Source organism: Pseudophryne corroboree, chromosome 8 (assembly GCF_028390025.1).
Source record: "Pseudophryne corroboree isolate aPseCor3 chromosome 8, aPseCor3.hap2, whole genome shotgun sequence".
NCBI classification, from domain to species: Eukaryota; Metazoa; Chordata; class Amphibia; order Anura; family Myobatrachidae; genus Pseudophryne; species Pseudophryne corroboree.
The window spans coordinates 282,874,597-282,899,083 of record NC_086451.1 but is presented as its reverse complement, the minus strand read 5'-3'; the positions used below and the strand labels follow the sequence as shown (position 1 = coordinate 282,899,083).

Sequence of the window (24,487 nt, the reverse complement as noted above, 5' to 3'; positions counted from 1 at the left end):
ATGTGCACTGCAGGGGAGGCAGATATAACATGTGCAGAAAGAGTTAGATTTGGCTGGGTTATATTGTTTCTGTGCAGGGTAAATACTGGCTGCTTTATTTTTACACTGCAAATTAGATTGCAGATTGAACACACCACACCCAAATCTAACTCTCTCTGCACATGTTATATCTGCCTCCCCTGCAGTGCACATGGTTTTGCCCAGTTGCTATCAAAAATCCTGCTGCGATCAACTCAGAATTACCCCCTTTATTTACAATTAATATTTTCATTCATTCTGATGATTTGTTGTCTATTGGAGCATTCTGTTTTCTGGAGGTCTGTTGGGATTATCTTCATATCACCAGGAGTAGCCACTTAAATACGTGTGGCGTGGAATCTGATCAGTATTACAGCATTGGCTTTATTTCTATATTTTTGGCATGTATCATCAGAGAACAACATTGAAGAGACAATATTTTTAGGATCAGAGAATTACCCTGCATGGATACACTGTAAAAGATATGTTGGGGCAATCTTTAGGACATACAGTATGTGGCCTACTATTTCTTGTACAGGGAAATACTACCTCTGATCAGTCCAACAAGCAGTGAAAACTTTAATACTTCCGAATACTTGACCATCTTGATCCTCAGAGCCAAAGACAATAGGTACATCTGCACAAAATAGGCTTCTGAAATCACAAAACAGCATTTGCACATATTTAATAAGCCTCTTCTCAAGAGAGGCATATGTACACGCAAACACATAGTGATTGACATTTATTAAATATTTCTCCTACTATACATCATATTATTGCAAAATCTGCTTTAAATTATGTTTAATCCATATGTTAACTTTATTTTTCCTCCTAGCTAGTTGAGATACTAGGGGGTATATTTACAAAGATTCGTGTTTTGGCCGTTTTGAAGGGTGTTTGAACTCGAATGGTATCGGGTGCATTTTACTGCAACTTTTTGAATCCTGATACGGTCATTCACTAAGCTGCTGACTTTTCACAATTCGTATTTTCCGATGTCGATGTGATTCGTAATATCAGGCAGTGTTTTACGGGAGTGATGAGTAAAACACTGCCTGACAAAACACAAGGAATCCCGGCCGGATCTGTGAGATCCGTGCAGGGCTTCATTGTGTACCTTAAAAAGGTTTTTAAAGTGTTTAAGAATCTGGAAAAAATTGCGTGGGGTCCCCCCTCCTAAGCACAACCATCCTCGGGCTCTTTGAGCCGGTCCTGGTTGAAAAAATATGGGAAAAAAATTGACAGGGGTTCCCCCATATTTGATCAACCAGCACCGGGCTCTGCGCCTGGTCCTGGTTCCAAACATACGGGGGACAAAAAGCGTAGGGGTCCCCCGTATTTTTAAAACCAGCACCGGGCTCCACTAGCCAGGTACATAATGCCACAGCCAGGGGACACTTTTATAGTGGTCCCTGCGGCCCTGGCACTACATACCCAACTAGTCACCCCTGGCCGGGGTACCCTGGAGGAGTGGGAACCCCTTAAATCAAGGGGTCCCCCCCTCCAGCCACCCAAGGGCCAGGGGTGAAGCCCGAGGCTGTCCACCCATCCATGGGCTGCGGATGGGGGGCTGATAGCCAAGTGTAAAATAAAAGAATATTGTTTTTTGCACAAGAACTACAAGTCCCTGCAAGCCTCCCCCACAAGCTGGTACTTGGAGAACCACAAGTACCAGCATGCGGGGGTTAAACGGGCCCGCTGGTACCTATAGTTCTTCTGCAAAAAAAATACCCAAATAAAAACAGGACACACACACCTTGAAAGTACAACTTTATTACATACATTCCGACACACACATACTTACCTATGTTCACATGCCGACTCAGCCCATGTCTCGACGGCGATTCCAGGGTACCTGAAAATAAAATTATACTCACCTAAATCCTGTGTGTCGTGTCCTTTTGTAATAATCCACGTACTTGGCAAAACAAAAAAAACGGAAACCCGGCCACGCACTGAAAGGGGTCCCTATGCGCTCCATTGTATCCAATGGTGGGAACATTGCGATCAGCGGTTGACCGAAAGTAACCTCACCGCTGACCGTAAACATGGGACCCCTTTCAGTGCGTGGTCGGGTTTCCATTTTTTTTGTTTTGCTAAGTACGTGGATTATTACAAAAGGACACGACACACAGGATTTAGGTGAGTATAATTTTATTTTCAGGTACCCTGGAATCACCGTCGAGACGTGGGCTGTGGCATTATGTACCTGGCTAGTGGAGCCCGATGCTGGTTTTAAAAATACGGGGGACCCCTACACTCTTTGTACCCCGTATTTTTGGAACCAGGACCAGGCGCAGAGCCCGATGCTGGTTGCTTAAATATGGGGGAACCCCTGTCAATTTTTTCCCCATATTTCTGCAACCAGGATCGGCTCAAAGAGCCCGAGGCTGGTTATGCTTAGGAGGGGGGACCCCACGCATTTTTTTTTCTGTTTTTACACTAAACACACCCTTTCCCATAGATAACCATGCACAGATCTCAATGATCCGTGCATGGTTATCCAAACTCGACTGGAAAAAGCAGGTCTATTTGTTTGCTGCTTTTTTTAACGATTCGGAAAAAAATAGACCCGCACTTGAGCCCTCAGAGACTAACACCCAAATCAGAGCCGGATTAAGGGAGGGGCCAAGGGGGTACATTACCCTGGGCCCCCCTCTCCCAGGGGCCCCCCGTCCCTGACGTCCACCACAGGGTATTTGGACAGTGCTCCCTCTGGCTGCTACTGCGGGGCGCGAGGGTGCAGGCTGTGTGTGACTGTGGTGGATGCAGTGTTGCGGCTACCATGGCTCTGGACTGCCTTCAGGGACCGCCGCTCCTCCTGTACCCTGTCACACACACATGACTACACAGCATTTCCCCTCTCCGCCCCCCCCCCCCCATGCGCCGGAGATCTCTCACCACACAGAGCATTCTCCGCTCTCCCTCCCTGCTGGAGAGCTGAGATGCCCGACTCCTCAGCGGCCCCGCCACCCTCCCTCCTCCAGCAGCCGCCCTGTGTTGGGGGTGACGCACTTACCGGACAGTTCCAAGAGTGTCCTCGACTCCGGCCTCACACTACAGTGCAGCGCCATGGTGCTGCATTGGTGCCGGCACTCTGAACCTCCAGCCGCCGGCCTCCTCTTCATCCTGTGCCTGGGTCCGCGGGCCTCACTAACGGTGAGTGACCAGAGAGCCCTGTGCTCTGCTGCTCCCCACCCCCCCCTGTGTGTGGCCCCAGGTACCCCCCTGCCTTATGTGTGTGTCATCCTTTACCCCCCTCATCCTGGTGTGTTGCCCTCTGTGCCCACCAGTGTGTGTGTATGACCACTTGTGCCCTCCTGTACCCTCCCCAACCCCCTGTGTGCTGCCCCTCTAGCCCCTATCTTTTGTGTGTGGCACCATCTACCCCCTCACCCTGGTGAGTGTCCCCCTGCGTGTATGTATGACACCTTGTGCCTTCCTGCCCCTCCCCCAACCCCGTGTGTGCCCCCTCTACCCCCTGTCTTATGTGTGTGTGGCACCATCTACCCCCCCCACAATGTTGTTGTGTGGCCCCCTGTACCCACTGCCTTTGTGTGTGTGTGTGTGTGTGTGTGTGTGTGTGTGTGTGTGGCACCCTGTGCCCCCCCCTACTCCTGTGTGCATAACATTCTATGCTCCCCCATGTGTGGTGCATTGTGTGTCCCCTGCCCCTGTGTTTGTGATACCCTGTGCCCCCAGTCCCCTATGTTTGATACACTTAGCACCCCCTGCACCTCTGTGTGTGTGGCGCTCCATGATTGCTATATATATATATATATATATATATATATATATATATATATAGCAATGCAGGTGGCACGCAGAGACATGTAGTGTTAAGTGATAAAACTGTGAAATGTTTATTTCAATGTTTCGGGGATCAAGTCCCCTTCGTCAGGAAACACGGCATTTATAAACACTACAGGTCTCTGAGTGCCGCCTGCATTGCTATATACTGTATATCTGTGGAGTGACACTTCAAACTATAGGGCACCAGAGCAAGGCAATTTATAGCAGAGGGCGGAGTGCCAGAACAAGCCTGGTATATGTGTGTGTGTGTGTGTGTGTGTATATAATATATATATATATATATATGTAGATATATATACAACTTTGAGTCCATGGGGGCGCCCTGCTCTTTAGTGCCCCTGGCCTCCCGGAGCCTTAATCCAGCTCTGACCCAAATACGAATGAATAGTGAATTCCCGTATTCTATGAAATAACAGCCGCGTTTGACCGATGGTCTATTCATTCGTATTTGTGAACGTTGTCATTCAAACCATTACGAAGTCCAAACACTGCCGAGATTTGTGCTTAGTGAATTCCCGGATTGGGACTTAGAAAAAAACACAAATCGGACAAACTCGGATTTTTAGTAAATACTGGCCTAGAGGTCTGATTCAGAGGTGGGTGCAGGTATGGCAATGGCATAAGACGCATGCTTCCGAGATGCATTGCACATGTGTCCCAATGGTTACCAGACAAAGATGCAGATTAAAATTGCATGTTGGCCCATGCAATTTTGTTGGGCTTTTATAGGTGATAACTAATGATTGGCTATCCAGACACAGGTATGTTGTGGGCATTTCAGCAATGTTCTCCTAGACACTGGAAAATGGACAAGAATGATCATTCAGAAAAAAATGGTTAAAAAAATGGATTAAACAAATTTGTCTGAATATCTGCTTTCATTTGTTTTCCAGTGAGTAAATGGTTGATTATCATTTGATCCCATAAATGAACAGACTTTTATTCCAACCAGCCAAATAGTTGGAGAGATAATCTTTAAATATATAGGCAACTTTAGGCCACTTGAGATACCCCTTCGGCTTTCCACTACACAGCTGATGCAGAGCCCGACATTCTTCAATCTCACCACTGTCCATCTGCATAAATATTATAAATGTACATCTGTTTTCTTTGTTGGAGAACATGCATAAGAAAAAACAAATTGTTGTAAGTAGGTGTAGGCAGGGCTTAAAGTGGTCCTGGAGAGGTGGGGGAACTCATCTCCCGCATGACCCCTCCCGCTTAGCGCGCGCCGAAGGCGCGCGCCCCAAAAGGGGGTGTGGTCTCATAAGGAAGGGGCGTGGCCACACAAAAGTACCCCCAATTCAAAATACTGTCTTACAGTAGCACAATCTTCTGGGGGCTGGGCACTATGGTCAGCTAGCAGCCTGGGGATGGAGAAGGCAGTAGCGGTTACCTTCACAGTGTGGTGCTCTACATGGCTGTGTACCTGGTGTAATGGTCGGAACGGCCCTGAGTACATTGCTTGTAATTAATATTACACCACACAGTAGGATTATACGAGCAAGCAAGCCTAACTCTACTACTATGACCCTGCACAGTGGCTGCAACAGATGTCCCACAGGCAGCTAACTAGCTCCAGTATACTGCCCACCCTATGAATATTGCTTTTGGAGCTACTAGCATTTACTTGAATTAATTCAAAATCTGCAAACCTGCTTCACTATCCAGTTCATGTGACGCAGTAAAGAAGAGAAAAGTGGAGGTGTGCTGTGAAAAAGGAGGGAGAGAAGAACACATACAATATACACACAGACACACATTGGAATTGTGGAGGAAAAATAAGAGGCTACAATATAGGAAACAGAATGGCAGGCAGAGAGAGAAGGGAGTGTGCCAGTCAGAGTGAAGAGGTGTGCTGTGTGGGCACTGCCACTCTTACCTTAGCAGTTGCCAGGATGATCCTTTTCTTGAGACCAGGCTCATGCAGCTGGCGCTCTGCTCCTCGGTCCTCAGGTTCAACATGCTGGCACATGGGGGTGGTGACTTTGCTGGGCTGTGTGCGGGGAGCTGTCGCTGGGTGGGCTGCGTGTGGCGTTTTCCTGGCTGTGGGCTGGTAAAGGGGTGTCCCAGCCGCTTGTAACTGCTGCCGTGTAAAGAGGCTGCTGCTGCCCCCAGCCAGGAGAGCAGGGACGCGACGGACTTAACGCCACTGCTCCTCCTGTAAAGGATCCGGACATCCATGCCTAACACATGGCAGCGGAGGCGCTCTGCACAGTGCAGTCCTCTACGCCGCTGCGTACGCCGCATAATGGTCGGGCCGGCCCTGGGTGAGCTGCTCTGATCTCCCTAGCATGCCTCACCCAGGGAAGAGCTGATACAGTGACCAGAAGCCGCCGCACTTTGAATCTGGCGCCGATTGTGCGCCATTCACGGCACCCGGACCGCCAGCTAATGAGAAGCTGCCACTTGGCAGCTTCTCATTGGCTGGCGGTCCGCGAGCCGTGATTGGCTCACACCAGACTTTGAAAAAGCTGCCTCTTCTTTAGATTGGTGCTGCAGCCCGTCCGCGAGCCGGGATTGGCTGGCGGCTGCACCCAACTTCACAAAGCAGCAGGGACCTGATGCTGTGGCCGGGCGGAGGCGGAACTGGTTCCGCCTGCAATTAGAGGTGACGGAACGCAGTTCCGCCCCGTTCCGGCCCACTTTAACCACTGGGTGTAGGTGCCACACTGCTAATGCTTCCATCCTGGGCCACGATCTTAATGGTTTTCCTCTAGAGATCAGTGGAAAATTTAAATGAAATTCCGTACAACTTTTATTTTAGAGTAATGAAGGTTTCCCTTGATACAGTCTTTGAGTTTACATTTTTATTTTAATGCTTCATGGAACTGAGAGTGAATTAGAACAGAGTTTTGCAAATTGCAATTCACTTTTTTAAGATGCTGCATTCCATTTAAGTCAAATTTCTGCAGGCAAAACTCAAACATGGGGGTATATTTACTAAGGTCCCGATTTTGACCGAGATGCCGTTTTTTCTTCAAAGTGTCATCTCGGTAATTTACTAAACTCAAATCACGACAGTGATGAGGGCATTCGTATTTTTTGGGAAGTCCAAGAAAAAAATTACGAATGAATACACCATCGGTCAAAACGCGGCTGTTTAAGTATGAATCTCGGTCATTTACTAAGAAGTGTAAAGCAAAAAAAAATAAAACACTGCCGTGAAAAATTACAACTCGTAAAAAAGTGCTAAAAAAAACAGACCTGCTTTTTTGATCCGTGATTGGATAGGCATGCACGGATCCATGAGATCTGTGCATGTATATCAGTGGGAAGGGGTGGGGAAGTGCTTATTTTCAAAAAAAAAATTGCGTGGGGTCCCCCCTCCTAAGCATAACAAGCCTCGGGCTCTTTGAGCCGATCCTGGTTGCAGAAATATGGGGAAAAAATTGACAGGGGTTCCCCCATATTTAAGCAACCAGCATCGGGCTCTGCGCCTGGTCCTGGTTCCAAAAATATGGGGGACAAAAAGAGTAGGGGTCCCCCGTATTTTTAAAACCAGCACCGGGCTCCACTAGCTGGACAGATAATGCCACAGCCGGGGGTCACTTTTATATAGTGCCCTGCGGCCGTGGCATCAAATATCCAACTAGTCACCCCTGGCCGGGGTACCCTGGGGGAGTGGGGACCCCTTCAATCAAGGGGTCCCCCCCAGCCACCCAAGGGCCAGAGGTGAAGCCCGAGGCTGTCCCCCCCATCCAATGGGCTGCGGATGGGGGGCTGATAGCCTTTGTTGAAAATGTAAAGATATTGTTTTTTGTAGCAGTACTACAAGTCCCAGCAAGCCTCCCCCGCATGCTGGTACTTGGAGAACCACAAGTACCAGCATGCGGCGGAAAAACGGGCCCGCTGGTACCTGTAGTACTAATACTAAAAAAATACCTAAAAAAAGACAAGACACACACACCTTGAAAGTAAAGATTTATTACATACATCCACACACACAAACATACATACATACTTACCTTATGTTCACACGCAGGTCGGTCCTCTTCTCCAGTAGAATCCATGGGGTACCTGTTGAATAAATTATACTCACCAGATCCAGGGTACCAGGCTCCTTGGCGAATCCATTTGTAATCCACGTACTTGATTAAAATTAAAAAACGGAGACCCGAGCCACGCACTGAAAGGGGACCTATGTTTTCACATGGGTCCCCTTTCCCCGAATGCCAGAAACCCACTCTGACTTCTGTCTAAGTGGGTTTCTTCAGCCAATCAGGGAGCGCCACGTTGTGGCACCCTCCTGATCGGCTGTGTGCTCCTGTACTGAATGACAGGCAGCACGCGGCAGTGTTACAATGTAGCGTCTATGCGCTCCATTGTAACCAATGGTGGGAACTTTCTGATCAGCGGTTGACCGAAAAAGACCTCACCGCTGAGCAGAAAGTTCCCACCATTGGTTACAATGGAGCGCATAGGCGCTACATTGTAACACTGCCGCGTGCTGCCTGTCAATCAGTACAGGAGCACACAGCCGATCAGGAGGGTGCCACAACGTGGCGCTCCCTGAGTGGCTGAAGAAACCCACTTAGACAGAAGTCAGAGTGGGTTTCTGGCATTCGGGGAAAGGGGACCCATGTGAAAACATGGGTCCCCTTTCAGTGCGTGGCTCGGGTCTCCGTTTTTTAATTTTAATCAAGTACGTGGATTACAAATGGATTCGCCAAGGAGCCTGGTACCCTGGATCTGGTGAGTATAATTTATTCAACAGGTACCCCATGGATTCTACTGGAGAAGAGGACCGACCTGCGTGTGAACATAAGGTAATTATGTATGTATGTTTGTGTGGATGTATGTAATAAATCTTTACTTTCAAGGTGTGTGTGTCTTGTCTTTTTTTAGGTATTTTTTTAGTATTAGTACTACAGGTACCAGCGGGCCCGTTTTTCCGCCGCATGCTGGTACTTGTGGTTCTCCAAGTACCAGCATGCGGGGGAGGCTTGCTGGGACTTGTAGTACTGCTACTAAAAACAATATCTTTACATTTTCAACAAAGGCTATCAGCCCCCCATCCGCAGCCCATTGGATGGGGGGGACAGCCTCGGGCTTCACCCCTGGCCCTTGGGTGGCTGGGGGGGGGACCCCTTGATTGAAGGGGTCCCCACTCCCCCAGGATACCCCGGCCAGGGGTGACTAGTTGGATATTTGATGCCACGGCCGCAGGGCACTATATAAAAGTGACCCCCAGCTGTGGCATTATCTGTCCAGCTAGTGGAGCCCGGTGCTGGTTTTAAAAATACAGGGGACCCCTACTCTTTTTGTCCCCCGTATTTTTGGAACCAGGACCAGGCGCAGAGCCTGATGGTGGTTGCTTAAATATGGGGGAACCCCTGTCAATTTTTTCCCCATATTTCTGCAACCAGGATCGGCTCAAAGAGCCCGAGGCTGGTTATGCTTAGGAGGGGGGACCCCACGCAATTTTTTTTTGTGATTTTACAGTGTTTATTTAAAAAAAAAAAAAAAAAAAAGAACCCCAGCACGGATCACACAGATCCTGCCGAGATTCATTGTGATAAAGTCGGCAGTGTTTTGCTAATCACTGCCGTAAAAAACGGGAAAAAAACACGAATGACATCGACATCGGAACAAATGAAAATGCAGAATACGACAGCTTAGTAAATTAGTCGTAATAAATTCAAAAAGTTACAATTTTACACTTTCGATGTCATTCGTGATTGAACTTTGACCTTTTTCCGAAAATTACGAATCTTAGTAAATTTACCCCGTGGAATTAGGTGACAGTTTATCTCATCGCCACATACTTTTTTCAATTCAGATCTCCACCAACAGAACACAGAGCCTGTGCAAGGTTTCTTGGCTGCCTAGGAAAAATGTTAGATTACTGTCCGAGCTCCCCCCCAGTACCCATTTATCAGCCCCTCATGAACACAGAAGGTGATATGTCTGATGCAAATGTTACTGTCTTTTGCCAAAGCTGCATCTGTGTCTTTCTTAGAGATGTGCGGCGGGCACTTTTTCGGGTCTTGTGTTTTGGTTTTGGTTCTGGATCCCTGCTCGTGTTTTGGATCTGGATTGGTTTTGCCAAAACCATCCTTTCAGGTTATGGTTTTGGAGCTGGATGATTTTTTTAAAAAACACAAAAACAGCTACAATCACAGAATTTGGGGGTAATTTTTATCCTACGGTATTATTATCATCAATAACATTCATTTCCACTCATTTCCAGTCTATTCTGAACACCTCACACCTCACAATATTGTTTTTAGGACAAAAAGTTGCACCAAGGTAGCTGGATGAGTTTGCTAAGTGACTCAAGTGTGCGGCACAAACACCTGGTCCATCTAGTAGTGGCACTGCAGTGTTAGACAGGATGGCACTATTAAAAACTAGACCCAAAACAGCTCATCATGCAAAGAAGAAAAAGAGTTGCAATGAGGTAGCTGGATGACTAAGCTAAGTGACACAAGCATGTGGCACAAACACCTGGCCCATCTAGGAGTGGCACTGCAGTGTCAGACAGGATGGCACTTTTAAAAACTAGGCCCAAAACAGCTCATCATGCAAAGAAGAAAAAGAGGGGCAATGAGGTAGCTGGATGACTAAGCTAAGTAACACAAGCATGTGGCACAAACACCTGGCCCATCTAGGAGTGGCACGCAGTGGCTGAATGTTGAAAGTGGCCTGCAATTTTTTGGGACACCGACATCATCTCCTGCATGCTAATGTAATTTTTAAAAAATTTGCACCACCAATTTAATTGTATGTGCAAAACATGGGACGTGCTGGAATTTGCCCAGATGTAATGCACGCACAATATTGGTGGTGTTGTCCAATATCACAAATCCCCAGGAGAGTTTAAGTAGGGTGAGCCATTGTGCAATGATGTTCCTCAGTCTCCAAAAGAGGTTGTCAGTGGTGTGCCTCTTACGGAAACCGGTGATACATAGCGTAGCCTGCCTAGGAACGAGTTGGCGTTTGTGAGATGCTGCTACTGGTGCCGCTGCTGTTGTTGCTGCGGGAGGCAATACATCTACCCAGTGGGCTGTCACAGTCATGTAGTCCTTAGTTTGCCCTGCTCCACTTGTCCACATGGCCGTGGTTAAGTGGACACTGGGTACAACCTAATTTTTCAGGACACTGAGGATACTTTTCTTAATGTCCCTGTACAGACCGGAAATTGCTTTCCTAGTGAAGTGGAATTTATATGGGATTTGGTACCGGGGACACACTACCTCCATTATTTGTCTAAATCCCACTGCACTGATGGCGGATACCAGATGCAAGTCTATCACCAACATAGCTGTCAAGGCCTCAATTATCCGCTTTGCAACAGGATGACTGCTGTCATATTTCATCTTCCTTACAAAGGACTGTTGGACAGTCAATTGCTTAGTTGAAGTAGTACAAGTGGTCTTCCAACTACCCCTCTGGGATGATGATCGACTCCCAGCAGCAACAACAGCAGCGGCAGCAGCAGCAGTAGGAGGAAGTGGTTCTTGATCTTTCCCTATTTTATCCTCCAAATTTTTGTTTTCCATTATTTTTCTGGAGTTATATAACAACATGGAGAGCGTACTTCTACACCACACAGAGCAAACTCTATAAAAATTATTTGGATTAAATATTAATAACCCCTTTATTTGAAGTAAATAATATACAGCACATGACAGCACCACAGAACTTATACAGCAGCACACCTGGACTGGACTTATACGGCAGTACCCCTGGACTTATATGGCTGCACCACTGGAGTGGACTTATATGGCAGTACTCCTGGACTTATACGGCAGTACCCCATGACTTATATGGCTCTACCCCTGGATGTCTATGGCTGCACCACTGGACTGGACTTACTGTATACAGCAGTACCCCTGGACTTATATGGCTGCACCACTGGACTGGACTTATATGGCAGTACCCCTGGACTTATGCGGCTGCACCACTGGACTGGACTTATACGGCAGTACCCCTGGACTTTTATGGCAGTGCCCCTGGACTTATATGGCTGCACCACTGGACTGGACTTATACGGCAGTACCCCATGACTAATACAGAAGTACCCCTGGACTTATACGGCTGCACCACTGGACTGGACTTATATGGCAGTTCCCCTGGACTTATATGGCTGCACCACTGGACTAAACTTATACGGCAGTTCCCCTGGACTTATATGGCTGCACCACTGGACTAAACTTATACTCATACGGCTGCACAACCGGACTGGATTTATACGGCAGTACCCCTGGACTTATACAGCAGTACCTCTGGACTTGTACGGCAATGCCCCTGCACTTATATGGCTGCACCACTGGACAGGACTTATTTGGCAGTACCACTGGTCTTATACGGCTGCACCACTGGACTGGACTTATACAGCAGTACCCCTGGACTTATATGGCAGTACCCCTGGACTTATACGTCTGCACCACTGGACTGTACTAATATGGCAGTACCCCTTGACTTATACGACAGTACCCCCGGACTTATACAGCAGTACCCCTGGACTTATATGGCAGTGCCCCAGGACTTATATGGCTGCACCACTGGACAGGACTTATATGGCAGTACCTCTGGTCTTATATGGCTGCACCACTGGACTGGACTTATACAGCAGTACCCCTGGACTTATACGTCTGCACCACTGGACTGGACTAATATGGCAGTTCCCCTTGACTTATACGACAGTACCCCTGGACTTTTACAGCACCACCACTGGACTGGACTTATACGGCAGTAGACCTGGACTTATACGTCAGTACCCCTGGACTGGAATTATATGGCGGTACCCCTGGACTTATCCAGAAGTACCCCTGGACTTATATGGCTGCACCACTGGACTGGACTTATACGGCAGTATCCCTGGACTTAGACAACAGTACCCCTGGACTTATACGGCAGCACCACTGGACTGGACTTATATGGTAGTACCCCTGGACTTATACAGTTGCACCACTGGACTGGACTTATACGGCAGTACCCCATGACTTATACTGCAGTACACCTGGACTTATATGGCTGCACCACTGGACTTATACGGAAGTACCCCTGGACTTATACAGCTGCACCACTGAACTGGCCTTTACAGCAGTACCCCTGGACTTATATGGCTGCACCACTGGACTGGACTTATACGGCAGTACCCCTTGACTTATACAACAGTACCCTTGGACTCTTACAGCACCACCACTGGACTGGACTTACACAGCAGTAGTCCTGGACTTATATGGCTGCACCACTGGACTGGACTTATACAGCAGTACCCCTGGACTTATATGGAAGTACCCCTGGACTTATACATCTGCACCACTGGACTGAACTAATATAGCAGTACCCCTTGACTTATACGACAGTACCCCTGGACTTTTACAGCACCAACACTGGACTGGACTTATATGGCAGTAGTCCTGGACTTATATGTCAGTACCCCTGGACTGGAATTATACGGCGGTACCCCTGGACTTATACGGACTTATATCCGGACTTATCTGGACTTATCCGGACTTACCCCTGGACTTATATGGCTGCACCACTGGACTGGACTTATTTGGCAGTATCCCTGGACTTAGACAGCAGTACCCCTGGACTTATACGGAAGCACCACTGGACTGGATTTATATGGTAGTACTCCTGGACTTATACAGTTGCACCACTGGACTGGACTTATACGACAGTACCCCATGACTTATACTGCAGTACACCTGGACTTATATGGCTGCACCACTGGACTGGACTTATACGGCAGTACCCCTGGACTTATACAGCAGCACCACTGGACTTATGGAAGCACAGGACACCACCACTGGACTTATGGCAGCACAGGACACCACCACTGGACTAATGCAGCACAACACATCACCTCTGGAGTGGACTTATACAGCAGCACCACTGGACTTATGCAGCACAGGACACCACCACTCGACTGATACAGCACAAGACAGCACCACTGCACTGGTCTGGACTTATACAGCAGCACTGGACTTATGGCAGCACAGGAAACCACCACTGTGACTGGACTGATGCAGCACAAGACACCACCACTGGACTGATGCAGCACAAGACAGCACTGGAATGACACAAAAGAGCAGACCGCCACCCTATGAGCCACCCCACTTTCCCGCACAGACACTGAGGAGACACATTCTCTCGTTACACTCTCCAGGACTGGAGTGAAAATGGCAGCGACACGCGGCTCCATATATGGAATCCAAAACCCGCTACAATCTGTCAGCGGAATGATGATGTTTTGCCTCATTCTGGTTTACGAGTCTGCTGGGTAGTCCCGAGCCGGACTCGGGACGTGATGTTCGGGGGAAGGGGGGGAGGGGGGTTGGATCCGCTCATCCCTAGTCTTTTTGCTAATGTTGCGACTGATGAAACAAAGACAGATATTCATATGCACTACTACAATTTGCACCAGACCGGTGGCAGTCTCAGTTTATCTCTCTGAACATGGCATCCTGTGTGAGCGGTTCTGTGTCTTTAGGCACTGCAGCTGTCAGTGACACTCCCGCATAAGATTAGCCACCCACCTGTTACCTTCCAAGAACGCCCACTGAAAATCAATCTCTCTGTGTCCAAATTTGTTCTGCCTCTCCAAGTGGTAACCATCAGGATGGATGAGCAGTATGACTCAGGCATTTGCACAGACCTAAAACATTGTCCTCTTGCGTCCACAACTTCACTGCATCCACCTCTGAATCAGGCCCACAGACTTTTGTAAAGTAAATATAATGCGTACTTCCTCATGACTGTCTGGCAAGGCTGGAGTCCTGATGGTGGATGCAGATGAAGTGTGGTCAACACTGTCTAGGCTCCACATATCTGGATTTGTGACTGGAGGTGCCACGCTCAGCTCGCAGCAGGGCTGGCTGAACAGAAATAGTAACTGCAAATTATAGGATCCCTGACAGGTTCTTCATTAGAAAACAAATGTCAACAAAATCATTACTTGGCCACCTGTTAAAGGGTTAAACACTTCCAATCAAAAAGCAACAGAAGGCATTGTGATCTGTATAAATATAAGAGGAACAAGAGGATATGTTGTGGCACTGGAGACACTCAAATAAAATGTCAAAATTGAAATAAATTAAACCAATTAATTATTTGGCTCAATTTTGACATTTTATATCAGCCGCACTACATATCCCCCTTATTTTTTTAATATGTCTAAAAAAATCACATTCAGCTTTATTACACATTTTTTTTATAATTTATAATATAAAAAACACAAATTGGTAGACAGTATGTCTTCAAGTATCAATTTCACACATGTACATTTCTGTACTGTTTAGACTTCAAGGAAAATATGGAACGTTAGCTATGGAGTCCCAGTTACCTTGGCGATTTATGCCACGTAATATTCACAAAAGTCTTATACAGTAGTCCAATTATTGGACAGCAGCAGCTTTCAGTAATACAAAATATTAGTGATTCAGTGGTATATTGATAATAGCAGGAAAAAAAAGATTTGTTAATTAGAACTCTCTCATAAACAGTCTTGCCTATTGAATATCAGCCTTGTATATACAGTAAAGTATGTACACAGTGCATCAGTACGCAGATAATAAGACCCTGAATTATCATGTGTTAGAAATCAGTGTAGTTAGTCAGATGGTTAATTGACAAATTATAATATGTTGGTAGCAGAAAACTTAGGTAATTAATGTACCTGGTTACACAAAGATTAGTGACTTGGTAGCTATAAGCCTGTCCAGTTTATTTCAATAGTTTGGATGCATGCATTAATTCTATGACAAGTTTAAAATGTATAAGGGAGCACTCACTGTTGGATTAAATATTGTCTATCCGCAAAGTGCTGAGAGAAATGAATAGATGCCCCAGGGATGTCCTTCATTTTGCCGGTAAAAACCTCAACAAATCAGTTTTCTATTGCATTAGTCTGGAGCAGACTGTAAAATTGATCTGGATCTGGATCACTCTGAAGGCTGCCACACTGTCTGTCAGACTGTTACCTGACAAAGGGGGTAATTCAGACCTGATCGCTGCTGTGCATTTTTGCACAGCAGGCGATCAGGTCTGAACTGCGTATGTGTATGCACCGCAATGCGCCGGTGCATCGGATGATTGCACCGAGCATCAATGGTGCGAAAAAAGCAATCGCATGGGCGATCGCAAGGTGATTGACAGGAAGAGGCCGTTCGTGGGTGGCAACTGACCATTTTGTAGGAGTGTCCGGGAAAACGCAGGAGGGACCCGGCGTTTTGAGGGAGGGTGTCTGACGTCAGCTCTGGCCCTGATCAAAGCAATGGCTGAGTAAGTCCTGGCCAGTGCAGAGACTGCTCAAACTGATGTTTGTGCAGGTCTCCAACAAAAGCGAATGCACACCTGCACCAAGGTAATACCCTCCCCCTATAGGTGGCCACTACCTGATCGCAGGGATGCAAAAAACGCACCCTACCGATTAGGTCTGAATTACCCCCAAAAACAGGACTGTGCAAACAGTGACAGACTTATTGGACAAAGCTCCGCAGGATACACTAATATGAAATAGAGACTAACCACTTAGCTGGCTACACATTTTTCCAAAAAACAGTTTGAAATTTTATTTTTTATGATAAAATGATGCCAAGAATATCTAATTAAAAGGTATCCATTACAATAACACCATAAAATAGCAATATTTATAGTATACTTTGCATGAGCTTGAACTTTAAATACTTTAAATTATTAAACCATCCCTAATTGCAGTTCTGTATCAATATTCTTGATCAATACAGAATTGCCATAATCAAAAGGACACAGAATCAGAAATAATATTAATATACATATTTATAAACATCTGGTTCTGATATATTGGTGAAAAGAGAACATTGATAGAACATGGGACTCGCTGCTTTACATTTCTTGGAGGCTGCTCATCTCTTCAGCCACCAGGTATACACCATGAGGCTGATGGATGTACATTTTCTCTTTGCAGCCATCAAGCAGCATTAATCGACAGCACCTCAGACTCTGGGGAAAGAAACAAACGTGCTTAGAGCCCGTAAGAACCCTCTGAGAATGGCGTCTGCTGAAAGATTATCTTCTGGCAGCTGCCCAATGGGTCTTTCTAACTGGTTGCATGATTTGCAACAATGTCATGTTAAGCACAGCCTAGTGTGGTTTCAAATGAGGTGACCACACTTGGAAAGAGTTCCATAAAAAGACAAAATTAATTTTAAGCCTTGACGTCAGCACTGCCACCAAAGAGTATGTACCCTAAGCAGCTGCCTGGATGGAACATCAAAATACTGGTAGAAACCACCTTGAGAAGGTTTGTACAGCTGAAACTATTGAGGTTAAATATATTGTTATGTTGACATCAGGTCATACTGTATAAGAATTTATCAAGAGGAAAGCCACGCAAGCAAAGGGAGAATATACAAGATCCGTACAGTTAGGGCCGTGGTGGTACTTGAAGTTATGACGTCAGTGCTGTGCGGCAGTAATGCTACCCATTACACTATACGTAATGTCCTAGCAATTTATTTCATATTGGGAATACCTGCTTGCACTGAGGGTACAAATGTCTACGGTTCTACTAAGAAGGCAGCTGTGATTTCACGAGAGAATGTTGATTAGCTGGACTCAGAGCCGGTGCAACCCACTCAGCAAGGGGATGCAGTGCAGGGAGGCGCCGTGCTGAAGGGAGGCGCCGTCCTGCTCTGCAACCCCGCTAATGCTGGCAGTGTGTAGCGCTGCTCTCTCCCCCCATCCTTCCCCAGAGAGCGGCCTCAGCCCGCCGGGTATCATTTTAGGGGTGTGGCCTAATCGTGGGAGTGCTAATGGTGCTGTCCAGTAAGGAGGGAGGGGGTAGGGAGTGCGGTGGACCAGGGCCCCACCGGGCCCTCCATTAGTCCGTGGCCCGAGAAATTAGTACCCGTTCCCTCCCTCTCGGCATAACTGGCGACATCCTACAGAGCTGCTGCTGCGGGCGTAACGGTGCCTCCGAGAGACATGAGGAGAAGGCAGAGGAGGAGCAGTTCCGGAGTCGGGACCTCCTGCAGGTACTGGGGCAGTGCTGTGGAGGGACTGAGGGATGTACCTGGTATAATATGTATAATGGGCTCTACCTGGCCGCATGTGTATAAGGTGCTCTCCTGTGTGGGTACTACTGTACAGTGTAATGTGACTAACGGATGCTACTGTGCGGTGTAATGTGACTAACGGACAGTACTGTGCAGTGTAATGTGAATAACGGACAGTACTGTGCAGTGTAATGTGACTAACGGACGCTACTGTGCAGTGTAATGTGACTAACGGACGCTACTGTGCAGTGTAATGTGACTAAAGGACGCTACTGTGCGGTGTAATGTGAATGACGGACACTACTGTGCGGTGTAATGTGACTCATGGACACTACTGTGCAGTGTAATGTGACTAACGGATACTACTGTGCGGTGTAATGTGACTAACGGACACTACTGTGAGGTGTAATGTGAATAACAGATGGTACTGTGAGGTGTAATGTGAATAACGGACACAACTGTGCAGTGTAATGTGAATTGGTACTATTCTGTGGCCCCTATATTTTTGTGATTGTGACAGACTGTTTCATGAGCAATTACATCAGCTTTAAGTACACATTTTGACATGTCTGAGAATTAGGATTTCTGCACAGTGGATCTAAACAAATTAAATTAGTTGGTAAAACAATTAAGTTGTGTTCACTTTGCAACACAAGTGAGAACTATAGGAATGGCCTGTCTTTGAATAAGAAATCCAAACCTAGTGTATTTTGTAACTATGGAGTTGTTCACTAAAACAGCAAAATCTACAGTATACAGTATCATTGTGGGACAGAATTTCATCCCATAATAGTCTATTTGATAACTATTATTTTATTGGGAACAAGTTCTCCGGCCTGTGGGTGGATCATTGTTAGCCAATATCCTGATCTTGCATATCCATCTTATGGGCCCTACACACTTGTAGATAATACTGCACGATTTGAACGATCTCGTTCAGTAATGAACGAGAACTCGTTCAAATCGTGCAGTGTGTATATACCAGCGATGAACGATGCGCGACCCCGCGCTCGTTCATCGCTGGTCTATCATCGCTGATACATGCAAGTCAATCTGAACGATACCGACATATACAATGTGCGGTATCGTTCATTGTGTATGTATCAGCGATGAACGATACTCACGATCCTCACGATCCTCCGCCCCGCCGCCGGAACGCCACGCCTGTCCGTCCGTCATCAGAGGAACTCCTGGCCGTCAGTGAAGAGGAGCGCAGCCGCAGCACAGCCAGCCGCAGCATCGTGGAAGAGAGGAGCAGCGCGTCTTCGGTAAGTATAGGACAGTGTTCCCACTGGCCACCAATGTGTAAACCACTGGCCACCAATGACACACTGGCCACCAATGTATAAAACACTGGCCACCAATGAATTTGATAAAATCCACTGTCCACCAATGCATAATGTCCCCCGGCAGTGTGCATGCAGCATGTGTTCCTAGTACACAGCATGCATATTGACATGCTGTGTACTGAGAACACATGCTGCATGCACACTGCCGGGGGACAAACCGCTGCCCACCAATGTATATAATATATCCACTGTCCACCAATGCATAATGTCCCCCGGCAGTGTGCATGCAGCATGTGTTCCTAGTACACAGCATGCATATTGACATGCTGTGTACTGAGAACACATGCTGCATGCACACTGCCGGGGGACATAATGCATTGGTGGCCAGGGGATATATTATATACATTGGTGGGCAGAGGTTTTTTCCCCGGCAGTGTGCATGACGCACACCCATGGATTCTACGTGGACAAGGGGACCGAGCCTCGTGTCAACATAGGTAAGTATGTATGACTGTAAGTGTGCATGTATGTAATAAAGTTGTACTGTCACGGCGTGTGTGTACTGTTTTTATTTGGGTATTTTTTTTGTAGTAGAACTACAGGTACCAGCGGGCCCGTTCCCCCCCGCATGCTGGTACTTGTGGTTCTCCAAGTACCAGCATGCGGGGGAGGCTTGCTGGGACTTGTAGTACTGCTACTAAAAACAATATCTTTTAATTTTCAACAAAGGCTATCAGCCCCCCATCCGCAGCCCATTGGATGGGGGGGACAGCCTCGGGCTTCACCCCTGGCCCTTGGGTGGCTGGGGGGGGGGGACCCCTTGATTGAAGGGGTCCCCACTCCCCCAGGGTACCCCGGCCAGGGGTGACTAGTTGTATTTTTGATGCCACGGCCGAAGGGCACTATATAAAAGTGACCCCCGGCTGTGGCATTATCTGTCCAGCTAGTGGAGCCCGGTGCTGGTTTTAAAAATACGGGGGACCCCTACTCTTTTTGTCCCCCGTATTTTTGGAACCAGGACCAGGCGCAGAGCCCGATGCTGGTTGCTTAAATATGGGGGAACCCCTGTCAATTTTTTCCCCATATTTCTGCAACCAGGATCGGCTCAAAGAGCCCGAGGCTGGTTATGCTTAGGAGGGGGGACCCCACGCAATTTTTTTTAGAGATTTTACAGTGTTTAGTTTAAAATAAAATAAAAAATGAACCCCAGCACGGATCACACAGATCCGGCCGAGATTCATTTTTAAAAAGTCGGCAGTGTTTTGCTAATCACTGCCGTAAAAAATGTAAAAAAAACACGAATGACATCGACATCGGAACAAATGAAAATGCAGAATACGACAGCTTAGTAAATTAGTCGTAATCAATTCAAAAAGTTGCAAGTTTACACTTTCGATGTCATTCGTGATTGAACTTTGACCTTTTTCCGAAAATTACGAATGTTAGTAAATATACCCCAATGTCATTATGGGGTATTGTGTATAGAATTTTTAGGGAAAAAGTGTTTTTTTTCCCTTTTTTGAATAAGGTTGTAATATAACAAAATGTGCAAAAAGTGAAGCATATATAAATATATATTTACACAGGAGCAAAGGACTGCCACTCCAGGAAAGCAGAAATCAAATCACAGTTATATACACATCACTGGGCTAATCTGCTTTAATAAGGTACGTTTTTGTATTATATATATATATATATATATAACAAGTCAAAACTATATCACGCAAATTCACGTATCCTGTATTGTCAATTTTTAAACAGGCTTCTGATTATCATCCACTGAATGATTTCCCTGCAGCGTCCTCCCGATAGAGCCGTACCACAAGCTCAATGATGCACATTTAGAGAAAACAAATGGAGGGCGCAGGGAGTGAGTATACAACTAATAACTCTTTTAATACGAGTATATGTGTATACATACATCTAGTTTGAGTAACACAGCATAGAGGACTATCACTGGCGCCTCCGAACAGCACACACAGAAAGCTGCTAGCCGCCGCTTGTCAGATACTCCTGGTCTGAGACCGCACACCGTCAGGTAAGCCAAAGAGACGTAGTACGTCCAGTGTCCCACTATCATGCCAACATGTTTCGTCCCAAGGACTTCGTCAGGGGGTGTGACACTTCTTTTGGCTGACCCGACGGTGTGCGGTCTCAGACCAGGAGTATCTGATGAGCGGCAGGTAGCGGCTTTCTGTGTGTGCTGTCCGGAGGCGCCAGTGATAGCCCTCTATGCTATGATACTGAAACTAGATGTATGTATACATATACTCATATTAAAAGAGTTATAAGTCGTGTACTCATTGCCTGCAGCCTCCATTTGTTTTCTCTACATATATATATATATATATATATATATACATACACACACAAACATTTTTATTATATTATTTTGTGCATATATATATATATATATATATATATTTTTTTTTTTTTGGTAACATGGGTATTGTAAATAAGGACTCGTAGACAGATTTTCAGGTTATAACCACAGTATCTTTAATGACATCAGACACTGTAGCACAGCATACACAGGCTTGGGCCTGGTCACAGAGGTACATAGAGAATATAAACAGACAAACATAAAAGGTCCTAGCAATTCCCGTACTGAAAAGTAACTCTGCTGCAGTGGCTTGCAGCTACACATACCATGGTCTCCTGGCACGGCCAATGTTATATTATATCTGATTACTGTGTTAAGTTATGATTTTAATATTTTAAAATTAAATCTCACCTTTCACAGAGACATGGATGCAAACCGTGAATTCTGGGCTGGATTCATCGATCTCTACCAGGCCAATGAGTGCTTGTGGCGTGTGGGAACAAGGGATTACGCCAACAGAGGAAAGAAAAATCTGGCATACCAGCAATTGGCCAGGTACAGCCTTGCCCAAGATAGTGGTGCCGACATCAAGTGGGTGAAGAGGAAGATCCAGAATCTGAGGACAGTATTTCTTAAGGAGCACAGGAAATACAAAGATTCCCAACGTTCAGGAGCGGGGTCAGATCAAGTCAAGAAGCCAACATTATGGTATTATGACTTGATGAAGTTCGTATTGGATGAGGAGCCTTCGAGGACAGCGCGGAGCACGGAGGAGCCGAACACGCCCGAGATGTTCGAGCCTGAGGAAGAGGAGAGTGTGGATCCGGTAAGTGTCCGCACAATACAGATGTCACTGTTTCTTGTTTAATTTGTTGCCTTATTATTTTCACATATTTTTCTTCATTTTGTTGGATAACTCAGCTGTCTTCGAGGGAGCTGGACGTGGAACCTGCAGTGGATGAGCCGGCAGACCAAGCCACTGTAAGGCCGGAGCTGGAGGAGAGTGAGGCGGCGATGGGAACACCCCAGCTTCCGGCTAGAAGGAGATGCCGGCCAGCTATCCCTAGAAGATCTGTCTCGTCCAGCAGGTCAGATACAATTCTGAGGCAGGCAGAGGAGGTCCTAAAAAACAGACCGGATAGATTTGAAGCTATTGGAGACCATTTAGCATGTGAGTTGCGGGAGATGAACCCCACTCAGCAAAAATACGCCCAGCGTCTGGTATATGCCATTATATCACATGGCCAGGATGATGAATTGACCAACCACAGTGGCGTTGTGTTAGATACCAGACAGGTGCCTAGTACATCTTATGCCCCTCCCCCAACTCACCCTCCCATGTATTCTGCGCCGGTAATTCCTCCTCAACAATACCCCACATATCCTGCTCCGGGTTACCAAATGCCACAATCCCCCTTCCCTGTCACCTCTTCAGGTGGAGTGTTCACCACTCTGTTGAGTGCACACGCCACTGTTCAAGGCGACCTACATTTTTAATAAAAATGTTTTTGAATTTTTGAATTTGCGTTTAGGTTTGCTGTCTTCAGATTTGTATTTGACCTTCCTCATCCAATATGTTTTTTCTTGAAGTCAATTGTACCATAATGTTGGTTTTCTACACTTCATTTGACCCTGTAATAGAACGTTGGGAATGCTTTTATTTCATGTGCACTTTTGAAATACTGTCCTCAGATTCTTTTACCTCTACTTCATCCCCATCAAATTGTTACTAAAAATTGTGTGGAGTCTTTATTTATGGGTAGTGCTAAAAGGTTTACCAGGTATACACTGCACCAAACAAACTACAGAGTAGATATGCAGTGATTTTAAATGGATGCTGTTATTTATTGTACAAAGAAGACCTGCCCACATTCCTAAAACCATGCCCAGTATTTAAATGAGCTAGATCTTTCAAATCTTTCAAATCTTTCAAATCTTTCATCAGACATTGTTCAGTGTGTATGCACATAATCGTTCATGGGAAATCTTTCATCTATCATATCTTTCATCTTTTAAATCTTTCAAATCTACAAGTGTGTAGGGCCCATTAGCTCCTAATTCAGGGATGTATGCGCACATGTCCGATGGAGGGGCCCCTGTGCATGAACAGGACTCATTCTGTGTATGTACAGAATGGGTCCTGCATCATTGCACGCAGTCTGATTGACAGGCTTTTTAGAGGCAGGGTGGAGACAGTGCCAACCTCTGTTCTGGAAAATGGGGGCGTTTTGCCCTGCATCTTCTGACAAAGGCTTCCTGGCCTTGGCTACAGAGCAGCAAGGGCCAATCCGAGTATCCTCAGGGTTACTTAGGTGTGCAATGATCTAGCAGATGATCCGATGCTGGATATTAGGATGCAGCACTTGGATCTGTAATTCCAGCATAAGATGTCTTTTATCCTCCGATACCTACTGCAACATTATCATATTTTCACATCACTGCTGTGTCCAAAGACACAGCAGAGATGTAAATGGTGGTCCTCCAAATGCTGTTCCTATCTATGCCTGTCAGGTTATAATTTTTAGCTAATAAAATGCGAATCCACTTGAATTTGTTCCAAAATGTCTGTACAAATTTACTTTCAATTTTCTTTCTGCTCAGCAGTGAGAAGTCTTGGAACCATCTTAGCACAAACTTTTGTCATTTTAAGATCTTGATGCAAAACTTCCCTAACAGTTTATTTGTGCTGTCATTCAGATGCTGGCCATTGGGTCACTTCGAACAGTGTTTAAATTTAAATAAACCAGGGAATGGTGGCTTTTTATCAGAATCATTTATTTATTAAAACAATATTATTTATGTTACAAATAGCAATTATTTATTAATACAATATCACTTTTATTACAAATATAAATACAGTATTATAAATAACATATATAAATATGATTAATAGTTTCTTTTTATTGTAGTTATCTCCACCAGTCTGTGGGATCAGAGTGCTCCCCAGCAAAGTCTCCAATTTTAGAATCTCCTTCTCCATCCACAGCCCAGCCTGTGGGTCTGTAGTGCAGACCAGGCAGCAGAAGCGAGAGTGGGTTTGGAGAATCCTG

The 24,487-nt window shown here is 46.1% G+C and overlaps 1 protein-coding gene across 1 annotated transcript; it reads left to right on the top strand.

Moving 5' to 3' along the window:
* Nucleotides 1-20,671: 20,671 nt before the first annotated feature.
* Nucleotides 20,672-22,934, top strand: LOC134949833 (uncharacterized). The gene is made up of 3 exons (XM_063938547.1): nt 20,672-20,781; nt 21,858-22,263; nt 22,359-22,934. The coding sequence occupies exons 2-3, from the start codon at nt 21,862-21,864 to the stop codon at nt 22,932-22,934; spliced, it is 978 nt and encodes a 325-aa protein (XP_063794617.1). The 5' UTR covers nt 20,672-20,781; nt 21,858-21,861.
* Nucleotides 22,935-24,487: the final 1,553 nt, after the last annotated feature.